The 19,407-nt window shown below is 26.6% G+C and overlaps 1 protein-coding gene across 3 annotated transcripts in view; it reads left to right on the top strand.

The window, feature by feature from the left end:
• Positions 1–17,670, top strand: part of LOC126858570 (adenylate cyclase type 2) — a 36,312-nt gene extending 18,642 nt beyond the window's left edge. For 2 of the 3 annotated variants that reach the window (XM_050609008.1, XM_050609010.1), the window contains exons 6-19: positions 202–313; positions 7,574–7,701; positions 9,304–9,462; positions 10,241–10,373; positions 12,093–12,160; positions 12,457–12,562; positions 12,642–12,700; positions 13,021–13,191; positions 13,620–13,851; positions 14,366–14,529; positions 14,626–14,863; positions 15,421–15,675; positions 15,943–16,060; positions 16,338–17,670. In XM_050609008.1, the coding sequence (XP_050464965.1) occupies positions 202–313; positions 7,574–7,701; positions 9,304–9,462; positions 10,241–10,373; positions 12,093–12,160; positions 12,457–12,562; positions 12,642–12,700; positions 13,021–13,191; positions 13,620–13,851; positions 14,366–14,529; positions 14,626–14,863; positions 15,421–15,675; positions 15,943–16,060; positions 16,338–16,603 (2,209 nt within the window). In that variant the 3' untranslated portion in view covers positions 16,604–17,670. Of the gene's footprint in view, positions 1–201; positions 314–7,573; positions 7,702–9,303; positions 9,463–10,240; positions 10,374–12,092; positions 12,161–12,456; positions 12,563–12,641; positions 12,701–13,020; positions 13,192–13,619; positions 13,852–14,365; positions 14,530–14,625; positions 14,864–15,420; positions 15,676–15,941; positions 16,061–16,337 lie in introns of all 3 variants that reach the window. The other variant, XM_050609009.1, reaches the window with a different exon arrangement.
• Positions 17,671–19,407: the final 1,737 nt, after the last annotated feature.

Raw genomic sequence — 19,407 nt, 5'->3', positions numbered from 1 at the left:
GAATATTCTCTGTTTCTTTGTTTTTGCAAAAAAAGGATACTAAACTAAGATAATATAAACTTACTTAAATTATAAATATATTTATAAAAAAAAAGATAGATAAAATCTCACATTTATATTTTAAATATCTTATGTTTTGGGAAATTTTATAAGATATCAAAAATATAATTTTTTAGAAAACAAAATATCTTTCTTGCGTAGTATTCTCTATGCGGATATCGTCAACTTTACACCTTTATCGGAGCAGCTCTCAGCTTCCGATCTTGTAAAGACTCTCAACGAACTCTTTGGAAGGTTTGATCAAATAGCACAGGTAAGAGCAAACTAAATTTAAATTAAATTAACTTAATTTATATTTAATCGAATTTTTAATGTAAGCAAAAATAAATTTTTTAATTTAATAAGACGCTTTTCTAATTGCACATGCAAATAATTTTATGCAATAAAGATGCATGCAAAATAAATTTTATTCAATATACGTATTCTCATCGCACACTTCGCCTTATTTTATTAATAGAATTGTTCGCTTTATTTACGAATTTGATTTCAAGGCGAGACAGGTACATACATTTGACGCTCGATTGATAAAGGGAGACAAAGCCACACGTCGCAACTAGATTTTTTCCTAAATATATTATCATTCATAGTATCGTCATTAACAATTTAGATTGACTAAGGATCCATTAATCCAAAGCAAATAAAATTCTGAAACTTCTGATCTTTTAGCTCCTTTACCAACAGGCACGATATATGATCATCTATAACTTGTGCAAAGAAAGACAGAAAGTGTGTACTTTTAATTTAGAATTAATTTGCAAGAATAATATTCACTCGTTTCCAATTTAATAAAATTTATTTAATAAATGTTATTTCTCGAAATGTACAAACATTTGATTTTAATATAATTTTAATATAAGAAAATTTCTGGAATTTTAAGAGAGAAATTTTTTACTTTTAATTGGAAAGAGTCTTTCACTTGTGTATGATACAATATAATATGTAATTGTTAAAAATTTTTTGTGGCTCAAAAAGGATCTGTTATACTAAATGCTGCAATTTGGAAATTTAGCCGATATTTATAGGCTTTACTTGAAGAATATTTCTGATTTTAGTTTGTGCGTTTATTTTCGTTTAACTATTCAAAAAGAATATTTTTCAGCAACTCTGACAAATTCCTCCGCCAATCTGTCAACAGGTCTTTAAAACAGAGTTTCTTTTGACTAAATTAATTTCTCAATTCGCAACTTTACATAAATAAATCTCCATCAAAAAGCATAAAATATATAAATTAATATAAGTAATTATTAATAAGAAGTTATTTATTTTTTTATTTTATTTATGCATAATAAATGTTTATACTTTAATTTTACCATAATCCATTGCAGTGCCATTCGATTAAATGTATTTGTTTTAATATATTAAAAATTATATCTTCCTTAGGGTTGTAAATTGTATAACTTATTATAATTCTATAATTGCACACAGCAAAGGCCTTATCTTTCTTTATGTGCAAAAAATGAGGCATTAAAAAATTTTATTAACCTAAAACTTGTTTTTCTTTTCTCACAATTATTTGTGTATATGTTATATGTTTTATTATGTAATTTACTCTAATCTATAATTTCCTACATGTTTCGAGCTTTAACTATAAATATATATTCCATAATGCTTTTACAATTTTAATTTTGTTGAAAAAATGAAAATTAAAAGATTAACTTTAATTTTAAATAAAGTTTTTGAAAAAGTTTTGTTTTTTACAAATGCATATTATATATTGCAGTTTTCTCACGTCGAATAACAAATAGTTAACCAATTGTAAATTTCGCTTTCAAAGTAAAATATATTTCAATAAAGTACCTCTTATTTTTTGTTATTATATAAATAATTCAAATTCTTAACGAATTGTATAATGCATATTTTATATAATAAGAATATAATATATAAGAAAATAATACGGAAACATAGAGGGAAACATAGAGAGAAATGAAAGAGAATGGAAAATCGAAAGGGGGATGTGCATAGTGTATTTTGAAATTTGCAATGGTAAAATTCTGCAAAAATAATAGATGAGTTGGATTAAAAGATAATAAACAAGATAACGTGATACGTGATGTATGATACTTGACGTGGCACTTTTACATTCACTATAAAAATATTGAATGACAAATATTGAATGTTCAATCACACTGTGTGATAGAATAATGAAGATGGAAAGAAATTTCTCTTTTACATATCTGCTGATTCTCATTCCTAAAAATGCAATTTGTTTGCGCTAATGTCTATCTCCCATTTTTTTTTTTTTAAATTAATTCATCTACATAAAATAATTGAATATGTAGAATATAACAATGTAATAACAAATCAAACTTAATAATATAAATCATACTTAATAATAAATATAAAAATTGAAGATAAATTTTTATAATACCGTCTTTCGTAGCTTTAATGAAAAACGACAATTTATTAACTGTAATTATTAAATTACTATTAAATGTAAAAAACTTAAATATGAAAAATTAACTACGAAAATGGAATTCCGCATTTTAATGGCAATAATTTGACTCTAATGAAAATGCTTAAAAAAGTTTTATGCCATTCTATGCATTTTCCGCAAAAACCATTAAGACAAATGCTTAGACCGATAAACCTATATACAGTCTAATAAAGCTATGAAGAAACAAAATGTATAGTATTACGTAATTCTTTTTCGAATGCTCGCATTCTTTTTTTTTTGATAAAAAGAAAGAAAATGGATTTTCACGTTATGCTACATTAGCGCAAAAAATTGTTTTTGGAACAACAATGAAACATGATAATAAGCAATATTCTTGAATTTCCGGGAAAGTAACGCTTTATTAGCATGTTAAAAAAAAATTTATTAAAGTAAAAAGGAATATCTTTGCACTTTTAATGAAATTTTAAATTTTTCCACTTGGATAAGTGTTAAGCATTTTTATAAAAAAAATAGAAGTATCCAATTTTGTGTGACAAATACAGATTACTTGAAAAAATAATATTTACTTATTATTTCCATAATATTTTGCACTTACAGCTTGGTTATTAGCTTTTTATTTTGTTTATTACTTTTTATCATTTATTGCAGAATTTTCAAAACTATTTGTCGAGTCAAAACTGCAGACGCTATAAACACACAATTTGACAAATCGATAAAAATATTGATGAACAAATATACGACATAAATATATAACATTTCTGGCGTTGAAGAGATTTCATCCGCGGTCGAGCGGACTTTTAAAAGTTTTATTCATTTTTCAATTCTCTCGCATGATCGCAATATTGTCGTTATTAATCAATAGCGTTATCAAGCGAATTTTAGTAATTGTCCATAAAGCCGAACATTTGATCAGATAGCTAACTAGTTAGGCGCTTAGTTGGGAGCTTAGCTAGCGAAACGAGAGTTAACTGGCTAAGAACTTTCTAAATCGCATACACTGGTATTCACATGCTAGCGCCCAAGGCCTTTTGCTCTTTACGGGATCGCATAACTCGCTTTTATAGTAGCCGGAAGGATTTATCCGTCACACCCGAGCGCGGCATGAATCCAAGTAGTACACGCTGATCCAACGCACACAGCTGTATAACCGGGGCGCGTGTCTTTCCTTCATTTTCGAGCTTGCAAACGCCGTTTTGCACTGACTCAAACAAGAAAATCGAACAACTAACACGCGCAGCTTGAGTCGTTTTGATTTCGAATAATTATTTTTGCAATTTGTTGTCTTTGCGACAAAAAAATTGCGGTTTTGATAAGATTTTGCGAAGATAATAATATTGCCACATATTGCAGAGAGCACGTAAACAGCGGGATTAATTTTGATATAAGTTAATTTTTTAACAAATCTAAAATTAATAAAAAATTATATTTTAAATTTTAATTTTTAGTAGAATTATTAATAAAATATTTAATACAAAAATTTTTATATTTTTAAATGCAGATTTTACATTGCTATTTGAAAGAAATAAGAAAATTTAACTTTCTGCCAAATTTAGACTATTACTACACTCTACAACTTTACGATTATTACATTCCATAAAAGCCAGGAATAAGTCGAATTTTTATTTTTAATTCAACAATCAATTTTATCGAGTTCTATCGAGAAGAATATTTAGAGTTCTTTAGAAATGCGTCATTAAACTTTTCACGCGTTAAATTTTTACAAATTATTGCAATTTCCAATTGTCGAATATTGAAGTTTTTAAGCGTATTTGTAAGAAAGATTAAATGTCCGATATATATTGCGGGAAGTGCGATTGAATATCTTTGTGAAATATCAACAAATCCGCGAATAATTGTTTATTATGACTGCGCGCGGGTAAAGAACAGACTTCCAGATGGTCATCGTGTAATAACGGTGAAAATGTGGCAAAGGCATGCGGATCGATGATGGAATTATGCTATGGATAAATTCCAAGTCTTAGAGAATCCCATTACACGTTTGCGTTGTATTAGTCGCAGCTGTTCTTGAAAGATGATGGTTATTTCCATAATTTTTCGATCGGAAGATCATAATGACAAAATTTTTGGAATTCAATTTTCTACGTTCTTGTTGACTAAATTGGAATTTATCGGCTCTAATTTCAGATTCGGATGCATTCGACGTAATCTTTTGCAGCTCGTAACTTTTCGTTTTTTGAATTATCGTATAATGTCATGTAATTGACGACCTTTGACAATAAATCGCAATTTGCGAACAAATTACTTTACGAAGATATGGGATAATCTCGTTAAAAAAGTCAAATTTTCGAAAAAAATTATGTGCTAAAATATTTTAATTTTGTCATTTATATTTTTAAGAAAATAAATGCAAAAAAAATAAGTATAACAAATAATTTTTTTAAATCCTTATAAATAGAAAAAATAAAATTAATAAAAAGGAAAAAATTGTTTTTTAAAATCATTTTTATTTTTTATATGTTCATAATTTATATTAGAATTTTTAAAAAATTATTTGCATATTTGATAAAAAGTTTTACATTGAAAGGACATATTTTTAAAAAATTGTGTTGAACAAATTAATGGTAGAAAGAAATTATCAAAATTAAAATCATTATTCTAAAAATTTAATCTTTGTCAAATTGAATACAAGAACAATTATACGCTGCAAAAATTTTTTATTGTAAATATACTTTTGAAGAAAAAAAAGTAAATTTATTTGTGATACATATTTCGCGAAGTTGAACGAGTTTTACGATCGTGTAGCTCAATACATACTTTAAACATCATTTCAAATGAACAATCAAATTCAACTAAAAAATCGGATCTTCCAAAATAGCTATCTTTCATCATAGCAAATAAACATCATTTAATTATCATTAAATATCGACCGTAAAATTCCAAAAATTTGCTACATTTATAATTCACATAATATTAACAAGGATTTACGCACGATGAAGGAAATCGAAGATGAAAAATATCTAGAAGCTGTTTTGCTTTTTCTTTTCAACATAGCGATGGTAAGAAATAATAATGTGTCTTGCAATTTGTATAATGATCGTAGCAATTCTTTCGAGTATTCTTTCAATTTTTCTTTTGTTTCATTAAATTTTATGGTTGACAAAATCAGACTGTCAGATAAATAAAGCAATCAGGTAAATATAAAAGCGAATAAAACAGCGATACGGAAAATGAAAGAGAAAGATAATAATGTTTGCCAAAAATTTCTTAGCTTTAAATCGATCGTGTGTGTGTGTGCGTGTGTGTGTGTGTATATGTATAATGTTAATTAATAAAAATGAAAAACCTTTCAAAACTTTTTTCTTATAATTTAATATTAATTTTATTTTATTGTAACAACATTATTATTTTTGCAACATATTATCACGTAAACTTTATTTCTGCATCTTTTAACATGGACCCAAATACATCTTATATGTATCTCTCTGAATTGAAGTGTATTATATATAAATGCATGATATAAATATATAATATTAGATTTGAACTGAAATCTTTTTAGATTTTATATAAATATACATAATATATAATATTAGATTTAAACTGAATTTTTTCTGAATTTTTATCCTCAATATCATTTTAGATGATGTAAACAGATCTTTTTTTAGATCGAACATTAATTCATGAATATTATATATCCAAATTAGATCAGATTGCAGTATAGCCGATCCAGATTAGAGATCGAGTCCAGGTTAGATTTAAATTTAAGATAAGCCATAAATCGGGCATTATGTGACGCCGGATAAAATTTCAAACTTTATTCTTGCCATTTTGAATCCTCCGCGATTATTTTATCACAATACGAGATGCGATATATTATATAAACGTCGATAGCTTTTTCCAAATGGATACTGGCTTTCAACTTTCCGCATTCGTTCCCTTCTCGCCGTTCGAAATTCAATTGTGTCGAGAGAACGCGAGATATTCATCTCGCGACACGCCGAGCAGAAATGTCGCAGATGGAAAAACTTTATTCCATTTATATGGATGAAGTTTATACGCGGGATTATTGTGGCTTCATTGGGAATGTTTCTGCTCATTTTTCGTCTTTTCACGAGCGTATTTACCTATCTATGCAAGCAAATCACCGCAGGGATACTCCAAATCTATCTTCGATAAGGAAAAAAAGATGACCGTCCTCTGGAGAAACAGACTCTCCTCAAAGAAACAATTAATTAGCAAGTCAGCTACAGTCAACACATTTTTATAATGAATGGCATTTATAGTGAAACTAAACATTTGTGACAAAATACGAATTTGCGGTAGAATCATAAAATTTGTAGCAATTAATAATATAATTTATCTTATAGTTTTTTAACTTGCATAAAGCGTTAATTAAATTAATAATGGGATTCTGATTAAACAGATATTGTAAATATCTGTTAATAAAAATCAACAGTTATGTAAAGAAAAATTTATAAATTATTTCGAAACACTTTCATATATATAAGGTGTCCGACAAGTAAATGGCCAAACAAAAGGTGGAAGTATATTGGATCAAACTAAAAAGAAAAGTATCTTTTTTTCTACAACGCTTAATAAAGGAGTTATTATTGAATAAAGTCTAGCCAATCAGCACCGATCTTTAGCCGAGCGCGTGGCTTCTTGACGTGCAAATATCTCCATCTTTCGTGGTCTCACTTACTTGTCAGACATCCTGCATAAATGCAAAATATCTTATATAAATAAAAATTATTTTTGGAAATTATTTTTTAGTCTCATAACTGATTCTATAATTGTAATACAAAGAATTATAACTTTTGTGTTTTGTAGATTATTGTCGTTGACTAACAATTACCGGAACATTAGTATTTATTAGAATTATTATCGTCGCGTTTTGCGATGGAGTAAAACTTTTAAATATTTAATAAAATGCAAAAATTTTGTACGCATCTGGTAAAAAAATATAAATACATTACTCCGAGACAATTATTAAGAAATCAAATCAATTATTATAAAAAAAGTATATTATTTTTGTTGATTGTTAATTCTTTGCTTTACATTTGCTTCTTTTAGTAATTGTACTAGTTTTGAGTTAAATTTTAATATACTTATACACATATAATTTTGAATCATATTAATAAATTGATTTATGATATTTAGGACAATCAATGCATGAGAATCAAGATTTTGGGCGATTGTTACTATTGTGTCTCCGGACTTCCTATATCCCGTCCGAATCATGCTTATAATTGCGTGAACATGGGGCTACAAATGATTGATGCTATCAGGTAAGGAATGAAATAAAATACAGTAGAAAATTACAGCATGTTAGTAACGAGCGATAGCTCGTTATGTACGCTTTTCTCTGTCAATTGTTTTAAATTATAGCCCGAAGGGTAATAATAAAAAAGTGAAAAATAATTGGTACGTTATTTCTCTATAGAAAAAAAAACTACAATTTTTTTTCTAAAAAGGACACATAAAATGTTGCGATTATATCGATGTAGTTTTCTTCTTTCTACATATTTCTCTCATATGAGAATATTATATAATATGGCAAATTAGTATTAAATCAGAAAAAATGTTTAAATTTGTAATAATTTATATTATTAAATATTACAATTGCTTGAAATTTTGAGAAAAAAAATGTAATAATAATTTGTTAGTTTTTTCATTAGTCTTCGGTAAATGTTATGCACACGCACACGCGCACGCACATATATATATATATATATATATATATATATATATATATATCTATATATATATATATATATACAGAAACCATTTAATTTTATTACTAAAACAAAGTAATAAAAGAATTAAATTTTATAATTTGCATAATATTAATTCTCAAAATTTAGAATAATTTTCTAATCACTTTTGTAGAGAAACAATTGAAACATTAAACAATAGAATGTACACGCATATTAAATCCTCATATGGCTTATTGTTACATCTGTAATTATTTGCACTTTTCACAAATGATAGTTGATATCCCAACGCTCTGTATCTCTATAATTAATCGCATATTGCGCTTTATTAATTACACTTACGTTTTGCCGACGATATTGTTCATAAATGGCATTGAGATAATTTGCATATACATACATAGCTTTGATTATGTAATTAATTAATACAATGTCGTACTTAAATACGTACACATTAATTGTGGAATATTGCGAATCAAAGGACCAATGTGACCGCTGTTGTCTTCTCCTGTCTCTGTTTCTTTTTTTTCTCTCTCCGTCTCTTTTCTTTTCTTCATAATTTCAATAGCTTATTTATTCTTAAAAGTTCTTGCATTTTGTTCTAATGAGTGCTATTGGATATTTGATATCTAATTATATTTTAGTAATAAGCTTTAGAGTGCATCAAATAAATAATTCTGTCTTTAGAATCATCTCGAAGTATATGTTGCTCGATAATATATTATTATTATAATTATATGTTGTGTAGTTATTATATATATATTATATGTAATAATTACTATATATGTTATAATAAATAAAAATCAATATATTTTTTGTCAAATTATATATGACACGACACACGATTAAAAAATTCCATTAAAATCAATAATTGCTGAAAGACGGGTAATCTTCTCACTATAGATTTCAAACTTAATTAGATTTCAGCTAATTTTCATTCCAAATCTATTATTTCTCTCTTGTAAACATTAGATAAAAGTTCTTGTAACAATTAGATTTTAAACCGAAGTGAAAAGAGACTCAAACTTTTGTTTTTCTTTAATATTTCCAAAGGTGAATAGCGCATTAAATAAATAAAACTTGTGTTTGAAGCAAGTTTGGGCAATTCAAATTCAAGGGAGTAGTGATAAATGCGAAAGAACGAAGCGATATTCGCGAATTAGATCTCTTCGCACGTAGGTTTGTACGCGAAGCCACCGGCTTCAATGTCGACATGAGGATAGGGATTCACACGGGGAACGTACTATGCGGAGTTCTCGGACTGCGGAAATGGCAATTCGACGTATGGAGCGACGATGTGACTTTAGCAAATCACATGGAGAGCGGCGGTCTACCTGGGTAAGATGATTCATCGCTATCGCAGACAGGGGCGATGCTATTCCTTTAGACGGTCTGGATAAATTTAGACCTCATTCATGAATAGGTATGAAAATCCAGATCTAAAAATCATAAACGGATAATTTTTTTTTTATAATTTTAAAATTTCAAAATTTGACGAAAGAATTGAAATCGATTTTGAAATAATTTGAAATGTTTTATTGCCTTATTAGTAATAATTATATCAATAATTATAACAATGAAATTCGCGCATTTGATATCAGAATATGCTAGTCCGATTCAATTTTATCAATACTGTAAGAAATTATGCTTTTCCTTACAATTATGCATTTTTAGAATATTAAAAATTTTTTTTCTTTTTAATTGTGTTTTACCCCTTCCTCCTTCCCCTCTCCCCGATTGATTGTTATGCAGATCTGGAACAAAATTGTCGCCTCTGATCGCAGAAATTACTCGATTTGTACTCTTCTTAATCTATATTATTCTCGATCTATATCCCGATAGATTTATATATATGCTATATATATATATACAAGATAGACTAAACTTAACCTTAGGAATATTTTTCTTAAGTAATTTTGAAAATAGAGTTTCTTAATCAGAAGTCGTTCATTATTGGAAAAAAACTTGTAATAATTTTATAATAATTTATAACAACGTTTTCTTCACGAGATAATGATTGATTATTCTGTATAAATACACAATAGCATAGTATAAATACAATTACAAAGCAATTATTATCTACATTATGCTAAAAATATTTATTTTCAATCTTAAGGAGGGTTCATATAACGAAAGCTACTCTGTTACAACTGGGCGATCGATTTGAGGTCGAGCCAGGCAATGGAGAATCTCGAGAAAGTTATCTCGCTCAACACAAAATAGAAACTTTTTTTATCGTACCATCTAAGGTGAGAATCCATCATCGCTTAAAATATGTTTTTGAGTACCTTAATTTTTTCTTCGCTATTATATTATATTTCTTAATAATAATAAAAATATTATAATAAAAATATTTTTTAAATCTTCCTACGTTTAATCCTTTACTTTACTACTAAAAACAGCAGTGCCGAAATAAGACCGTAAACACGATCTATTCTCATTTATTTGCCATAGCACTACGTACTTTATCCTTGTCGGTGCTAACTAATTAATGACATTGAAGGCGGAAATTAAATTACAGGCGATTTATACTACAGCAGTAGCACTATATAATTTAAATTGCAAGATAGAAAATGCTCTTTGCGTAGAATAAATGTAGATTGAATTAATTATAAATAGATATTTTAGTATTAAAGTATTGTACACTTTTTTTATATATTACGTAAAATTATTACAAAAATTATATGGCTTAAATTGATCTTTTTTAAATAATTCTTATACAAAATTCCAACAGAAAATTTTTATATAATTCAATATAGCTGCCGATATGGTTTTTATAATATTATTAGAATTCTATATTTTATATAAAGTAACGTGTTAAAATTTCAACTCTCGCAGAAAATAATGCTATTCATTTCTTGTTCAAAATGGGAAAATATCTACGATAATTATCTCATTGAACAAACAAATGATTTCTAGATTTTCTTTATAAGAAATAACAGAAAATCCGCGAACATCGGCGAATAATGCATCAAAGTGACGGCAAAGTTCATTCGTGAAGCAGAAAATTCAAGTAAATTGCCGCATCTTATTTCTATATAAACGAAGTTTGGATCATAACACTCTGTTTATCACCTCGATGAATATGACGGCGTTAGCTCGTTAAAAACTTGCTTCAAAGTTTTCTAAGCTTGTTTTTATCCGCGAATTTATTCATATCTTTTCCGGTATTCATGTCTTATCCAAGGATATTTAATATTCCATTCTTTTGGATAAACTATAGCTTTGCATAGATTTAAATCTTCCCTACAAAGTACAGACATCTCTGATAAATTTTATAAAAATTAAAATTTTATTGTATAATCACAGTTATATTATTTTTACGTGTAAAGACACGCATTTGATAATAGCGACAATGATTAAGTCCTATTATTGAGAATTTATTTGTTATATCTTGAAATAAAATAAATATTCTTTTAGAAAGATACATCCTGATATATAGATGATTCTTTTGTAAAAATAAAGATTTAAAGTTATTAAAATATTTAATAAAATTATACAGAGAAAAGTAAGATAAAACCGGGTAGACAGATCAAACTAGATATCTCTGTTTTTTCATGATAAGTTTTCGTGATAAGTAGTACTATTTTTGGCCAACTCGTAACGTGTAATTAGTTATAGATTGATACCATCATTATTCTAAGATAATTCATGCCTCTGTGCAAACGATATTTTTTTCTGAGAAAAATTCAAAATTTTCGATTAAAAAAGATCCGGTCAACAATCAAGTTTTTGTGAATTTTTTTTAGAGAGTATCTGTTTCGGCAAATGTAGCATTGTCTTTTATATGTATTAGAGATTATATCATATATATATATATATATATATATATATATATATATATATATACTTATATATATACATATATATGTTATGCAATTGCGCTTTAAATGCAAATAAAATGTAACTTATTGTTTTCTAGTAGGAAAGAAAGAAGCAAATTTGCTAATAATTCTTGCTTTCTGTAGAAAAATCGAGAGGAAAATGGAATCGATAGCGGAAGTCGCATATATGGACCTGGACCAATACCTTCCAGGTATGCTTTCTATAATTCTACTTAATTCGATCCTGAGATATATATATATATATTTTTTTTTTTTAATATTCCACCGATTAATTTAATATCGCACAAATATGTTATTACCGTTAAATATAATATTTTGTATAATTATAAAGAATGAATAAATATATAATATTATTTAATATTTTATATAAAATTGATTAATGTTTGTATATATATATATATATATATATATATATATATATATATATATATATATATATATATAATAATTATATATATATAATGTAATATAATATATTTTATAATAGATCGAGGCCTAGTAGCAAAATGACAAAATATGTGGAATGTTGGGGTGCGGACAAGCCTTTCGCTAATATAGCGGAAGCAACATTAGCGAAAAATATTGGTCTAACAGTAAGTTGCCTTATTTATTATTTGTATAAATAATTTTAATAAAATAATTAAAAAATGCGCCGCTTTTTTTTCTCGACAGAGTATCGCAATGATCGAATCGAATCTATTAGTGAACAATGCCAGCTGCTTTGACATGCAGTAAGTTATCAACATCAAATAAAGACATTAAGATTGTTAATTTGATATCGTGTACAATACACGTTGAATTTAATAATTCAAATTGATGGTAAAATTTAATGATTCAAAATAACAATTATTTCTCTGCATTATGTCATTCTTCTCTCCATTATGTGTGACACACATGTAACTATATTTAATGTTTTTTAATATAATCTTTTTTGAATAGAAATATGATTTTGACGCAGCAAATAAGAAAATCATGCTGTTAATAAAATTAAATCAATTATATAATTTGTGCAATATATAGAAACTTTTTTTCAATTTTTTGCACTATATAGACAATGGTGCGGTGGAAGCGAGGAAATTTCGCCTTTTACTTATTGGTTTAAAGACAAAGATCAGGAGCAGCTTTATCGAGAGCAGAGAGATGAACAATACCCTTGGTATGTCGTGGCTTCCAACGTGATTTACATGATCATGTTCTGCATCCAGATTATTTATCTACCAAGGCGAGTTCCTGTAACAAGCTAATCAAATGTTTAATACTCGGGTCAACTTTACGGGAATATTATCTAGACGAAATAATATTAAAACTTTGTAAAACCGGTATATCCATGAAATTCTAAAAAATAAAATTACATTGTCAGTTGTATAATATTTTTAACAACTTTTACTTTTTTGAAACTATATAATAAAATGAGACTATTATATAAATATATTATTAAAAATATTCATTTTAAGTAATCTACCTTTATTTAATTCAATCAAATAAACTTAAAACTTAATGACAAGTTTTCACATATAATGCTAAATTATTAAATTAATTATCTTTAGTAATAATATATGTTAAATTCTCTTATCGATATAAATAGCATTTAAATAAATAAAAAATATACTGAATATTTCGAAAAACTTTGACTTCCTCTTTTATTTACAGAAGCATTGCGGTTTATGGTTGCTTTGCAGCTGGTTTAGCATCCCTAATTATATTTGCCGCAATTTCGTGGTTTAACGGAAAAATCGACACTAGCAATGGCGAAGAAACAGATCGAATTGTACTTAGCCGTAGTATCAGAATAACGGTGTACTTAATAACGGCTCTATTGGCTGTCGCATCATCAGTCATTAGTCTGATCGATGTCGATCAGACTGCTAGACACATCGTGCCAGTGCGTAATATCCAAAAATAATATGTTATTTAATAGTAAAAAAGATAAAATTGTCACACGTACAAAATATTCTTTTACGCGGCTAAACAATTTATTATTACGCTTAAAGTTTAATAATTAACACGATATTAATATTAACATCGAAAGTTAAAGATTTGCAGATACAAATTTAATAAATAAATCATATGTCTTATTGACAATAAGTTGAAAAAGAAAACAAAATATTATTTATGTATACAATTTATGTATACATATATATATTATTTATTATAATCGCATTTTTCAATTGAAGTCTATTTACTAATTACCTGTTTATATGTTTGTCTCCTTAAAAAATTATTTTTTGTTCCATTAATTTTATAAATTTTTAGACAATATTATTTATTATTTGTCAATTGAAAGTTGCATTATTTGTTATTTATTCACTTTTTTATCAACATAAGTTTCTATCTCACAATCAAAGCACACTTATATGTTTCCTTTTTGTATTTTGCTCAATAAATAATATTTCTAGCTGTACATGTATTCCTCGACAATAGCATTGATGATTGGTTGGACCCACTTGAGAGTTGGTTTCTTGTTAAAGCTGAATGTAATGCTTCTATCCATTGTTGTAATACTCGTAATCTTCTCTCAAGCACCAGTCATTCAGCTGTATTACGAGAATCTTGATACCAAGTGAGTGATACGACGCTCTCAAGACTTGAGCAACATGTATTATAAATTGCAAACTTGCTGAAAAATACTCTATTATTGTGAGCCACATTTCCACAGGTTTTACGGCGTTCATTATCTAATGCAAGTAGGATTTCTACTGGCACTCATCAGTCTCATACTTCACATTCTCGATCGGCAAGTGGAATATACATCCAGAACGGATATCCTGTGGAAAAGTAAGCTGAGAGTCGAACAAGATGAGGTGGAGACCATGAGAGGCATTAATAAAATTCTCTTGGAGAACATACTACCGGCTCACGTAGCCGATCATTTTTTAGCTACAAGGGCTACTCAAGTGAGCTCTAGAAAAACTTTTGTCTTTTATTTTATTATTTTCATTGTAACATCTAAACAATTAGTATTATTTTTCAACGTGAATCATTCATATTTTTCATAATGAATCATTTATTGGATTAATCGAAAATTGTTCAATTCAATTAATTTATATACATTTATATACCTTAAATATTAGAATTGACAAATTTGCTATAAAATATTATATACATATCATAATAAAATCTTAAATATATTTATATCAATAAAAAAAAACACACAAACAAATTAATTATTTTTTATTCTTTACATATTTATTAATAATATTTCTCATATATGCTCTTTTCATTATAAATTGTACTTTTAGCAAACTAACAATTATTTATTAAGACTAGATAATTTTGATACTATTAATTATTATTTAGTTCATTCTTTCAGCAAAATCATTTTTTCAGACTTATACTAGATAATTTATCATTTGATCTTAACAATAAATATATATATATATATATATATATATATATATATATATATATAGCGATGCTAAAATAAAGAACAATCATTGTCTTAAATTAATAGGAGCTCTATCATGAGAGATACAGCAGTATTGCTGTAATGTTTGCATCAATTCCAAATTATAAGGAATTTTATGACGAGACCGATATAAACAAGCAAGGCCTTGAATGTCTGCGTTTACTCAATGAGATCATCTGCGATTTCGACAAACTTTTACTCAAGCCCAAATTCTCAGGGATCGAGAAGATCAAAACAATAGGTAGTACTTACATGCTAGCGTCTGGTCTAAGTCCGGGAAAGGAGGGCAATGATAACAAGGTAAGAATTCTAGATCAAAATCTCAGAATTGATATATAATCTTTTATGAGATCTCTGGTTTTGTTTGTAAAGAATTATAAAAATAAATTTTATATATTTATTGATTTTATCTAAATCTAAATTTTAAAAAGCCATTTAAATAAAACATTTACTCACAAAGGTATAAAATAATTATACGCTTATAAAAAATAAAAATTTTTTTACTATTTTTTTATATATTGATGAATAATTTAAAATAATATTATCCATGTTATATATTTCATACAGGATTTATTAAAGCAACAAGATCACAACGTAATTGTACTCGTTGAGTTTGCCATTGCGCTTATGACGATCTTGGATCAAATCAATAGAGATTCTTTCCAGAGATTCAAATTGAGAATGGGTAAATATATTAAAAATTATTATAGAAACAAAAAAAACAATTAATTTATTAGCATTAAACTATTATTATTATTAATAGTAAAAGTTTACTAAAAATATATTCTTAATGATAAAAAAACTCTTTTTTAATAAAACAAACAATCTGTAAAGAATTAGAGAATATTAATATTTTAATTATATTTATCAATATAATTATATTTATCAATATAATTTATCAATAATTTTTTTCAACTTTGCAAAATATAAATAACAATTAAATATTTTTTGCCCGGATTTAGGCTTAAATCATGGCCCGGTGATAGCAGGCGTCGTGGGTGCTCAGAAGCCGCAGTATGATATTTGGGGAAATACGGTAAACGTGGCTTCGAGAATGGACAGTTGCGGTGAGATGGGCAAGCTTCAAGTCACCGAAGACACTGCCAAGATTCTCATTGATGCCGGGTACGAACTCATTTGCCGAGGACCGACGTACGTGAAAGGCAAAGGAACTCTCATTACGTACTTCGTGAAAACGCCCTTCGATGACAAGGAGAAGAACTATTAAAGTGGATCATATAAAATAAATCGTTGAAACGTTCAAATCAAATTTAATTGTTGCGAGAAGAATCAAGATTTTTTCTATGGCACTTTGATCTCCATGAATAAATATCAAAGTTGCAGAATGTAGAGTTCTGCTTACACGCTCATTTGAGCGTATATAATATATGAAAAAGATATAAAAAACAAACAATTTACAAATTTTAACAATCTGCCTCTCTAAAAAAGGTATGTTAACTGAGTGAATTCAGTTTGTATCGAAATATTGAGGCCTCTTTTTCGCGATGCTGATTAGTTCTATCATTGCGCTTATGCTTACTTCGTGAATGGCTGTCATTGTATATTTTGACAGTTATGTGTATCAAGAGGTTAATAGTGTCCACTTTTAAAAAAGACTCGCTGTTAAATCGATACTCGCAAGTATTCTTGCTTCTTTTTCTCAATGTTGATTGGCTATTACGCTGTACATTATTTCATATTAATAAAAATCTGTCATGGCTGCGTATTTGACAATTCAAATATTATATATAATTTTAATTTAATTGATTTTGAAAAAACAGATAATACATATTAATTATACATATTATTATATTACATATAACTAATTTTATAATAGTTATATATATATTTTATAATGGATGAGTGCCCTACTGCAGACACTCGCGTGTCTTCTCGCGTGCTCTACTCGCGTGCCCTACTCGCATGCCCTACTCGCGTGCCCTACTCGCGTGCCCTACTCGCGTGCCCTAATAGAGTGCCCTAATATAATGCACCGTAGACTTCCGTTGGACCAGTTGGACTTACCTATCGTTGATCCTGGCCATATTAATTCTGGCTACGTCTAGCCAGAGATGTAGCTTCGACCCTCTATCAGAGATCAATGAAGGAAAAAAATTCCTTCTGCCGGCTAATTATTGTCGCCGGGCATAATTTTACACGCGCATAATTTTATGCTCATTTATGACATGACAGTTTGTCATACATCGTTTCAACAAATTGCAAAATTTGATATATGAATAATTTGACTCAAAGTCAAATTATCAATCAATTTTAATAATTGATTGTGAAGTAATAATATTTAATCGTAATGAAATAAAATTAAATAAAATTATAAAAATATATAAAATAAAATTGATAAATAATATACAATATTTATAATAATATGTAATTTATATTAAAATAAATTAATAAAACATTTATGTGTCAAATAATTTGAATAATTTGACTGAAAGTCAAATTAATAAAACATTTATGTGTCATATAATTTGAATAATTTGACTGAAAGTCAAATTATCAATTAAATTTAATAATTGATTGCGAAGTAATAATATTTAATTGTAATGAAATAAAATTAAATAAAATTATAAAAATATATAAAATAAAATTAATAAATAATGTAATTTATATTAAAATGAAATGAATAGAACGTTTGTTGTGCCGCATGGATAATTTGACGATTTAATTGATTGAAATAACAATGTTTAATTTTAATAAAATTAAATTAAATAAAATTATAAAAATATATAAAATAAAATTAATAAATAATGCAATTTATATTAAAATGAAATGAATAAAACATTTGTTGTGCCGCATGGATAATTTGACGATTTAATTGATTGAAGTAACAATGTTTAATTTTAATAAAATAAAATTAAATAAAATTATAAAATTAAATAAAATTAAAAAATTAACGCTACGCGTATCCTATATTATTATGTAAATATTATGGTATTATTATTATGTAAATATTATTATATTATTATACTATATTATTTATTAATTTTATTTTATATATTTTTATAATTTAATTTAATTTTATTTTATTAAAATTAAACATTGTTACTTCAATCAATTAAATCGTCAAATTATCCACTTCACAAACGTTCTATTCATTTCATTTTATTATAAATTACCTATATAAATCCTATATTATTAATTTAATTTAATTTAATTTTATTTTATTACAATTAAGTATTATTACTTCACAATCAATTATTAAATTTAATTGATAATTTGACTTTCAGACAAATTATTCAAATTATATGACACATAAATGTTTTATTAATTTATTTTAATATAAATTACATATTATTATAAATATTGTATATTGTTATAAGATTAAATATTATTACTTTAAACAATGATTAAATTTGATTGATAACTTGGCATTAGATTGACTAAAGAAAATTATATTAAAACGATGCGTGACAAACTGTCTAAGCTTTTATTCCTATAATAATAAAGATGGATGGGCTATGAAAAATTATAACAAAATTGGCGCAACATCACAATTATTATCAATATTTTATATAAGAAATAAAGTTATTAGCGTCTTCTACATTAAATAAATTAAATAAAATTTTAATTGAAAAAATATAAAATATTTTTTCAATTTTTGTTTTAATTTATATTTTAAATTATATTTCTAATGTGTTTTAATATATATTTAAAAAATCTATTAAAAGTTATTTGATTGCATTTATTGTAGCCCATCCATTTTGAGGCAACGGATTTATTTACAATCTACAATCTACATTTGCATCTACAATATCTACGGATCCGTCACCTCAAAATAAAATAAAATTTATCACTCACCGGCACTGATGCGCAACAGCGGAGATTTGGTCTTGAGGCTACGTTGTCTGCAACACACAAATATAAAATCCAAATTATAGCAACGTTTAAAATAATTATTAATATTTCAAAAATTATTATTGTGCGCATCGAATTTTATATCCGATGCGTATAATAATAAAAAGATATATAAATATGAAATAATTTTATAAATTCTAAAAAAGAAAACTATTTTAA

Source organism: Cataglyphis hispanica, chromosome 26 (genome assembly GCF_021464435.1).
Source record: "Cataglyphis hispanica isolate Lineage 1 chromosome 26, ULB_Chis1_1.0, whole genome shotgun sequence".
Classification (NCBI taxonomy): domain Eukaryota; kingdom Metazoa; phylum Arthropoda; class Insecta; order Hymenoptera; family Formicidae; genus Cataglyphis; species Cataglyphis hispanica.
Note: the sequence above shows the minus strand (reverse complement) of the source record. Positions and strands in the feature narration are given on the sequence as shown.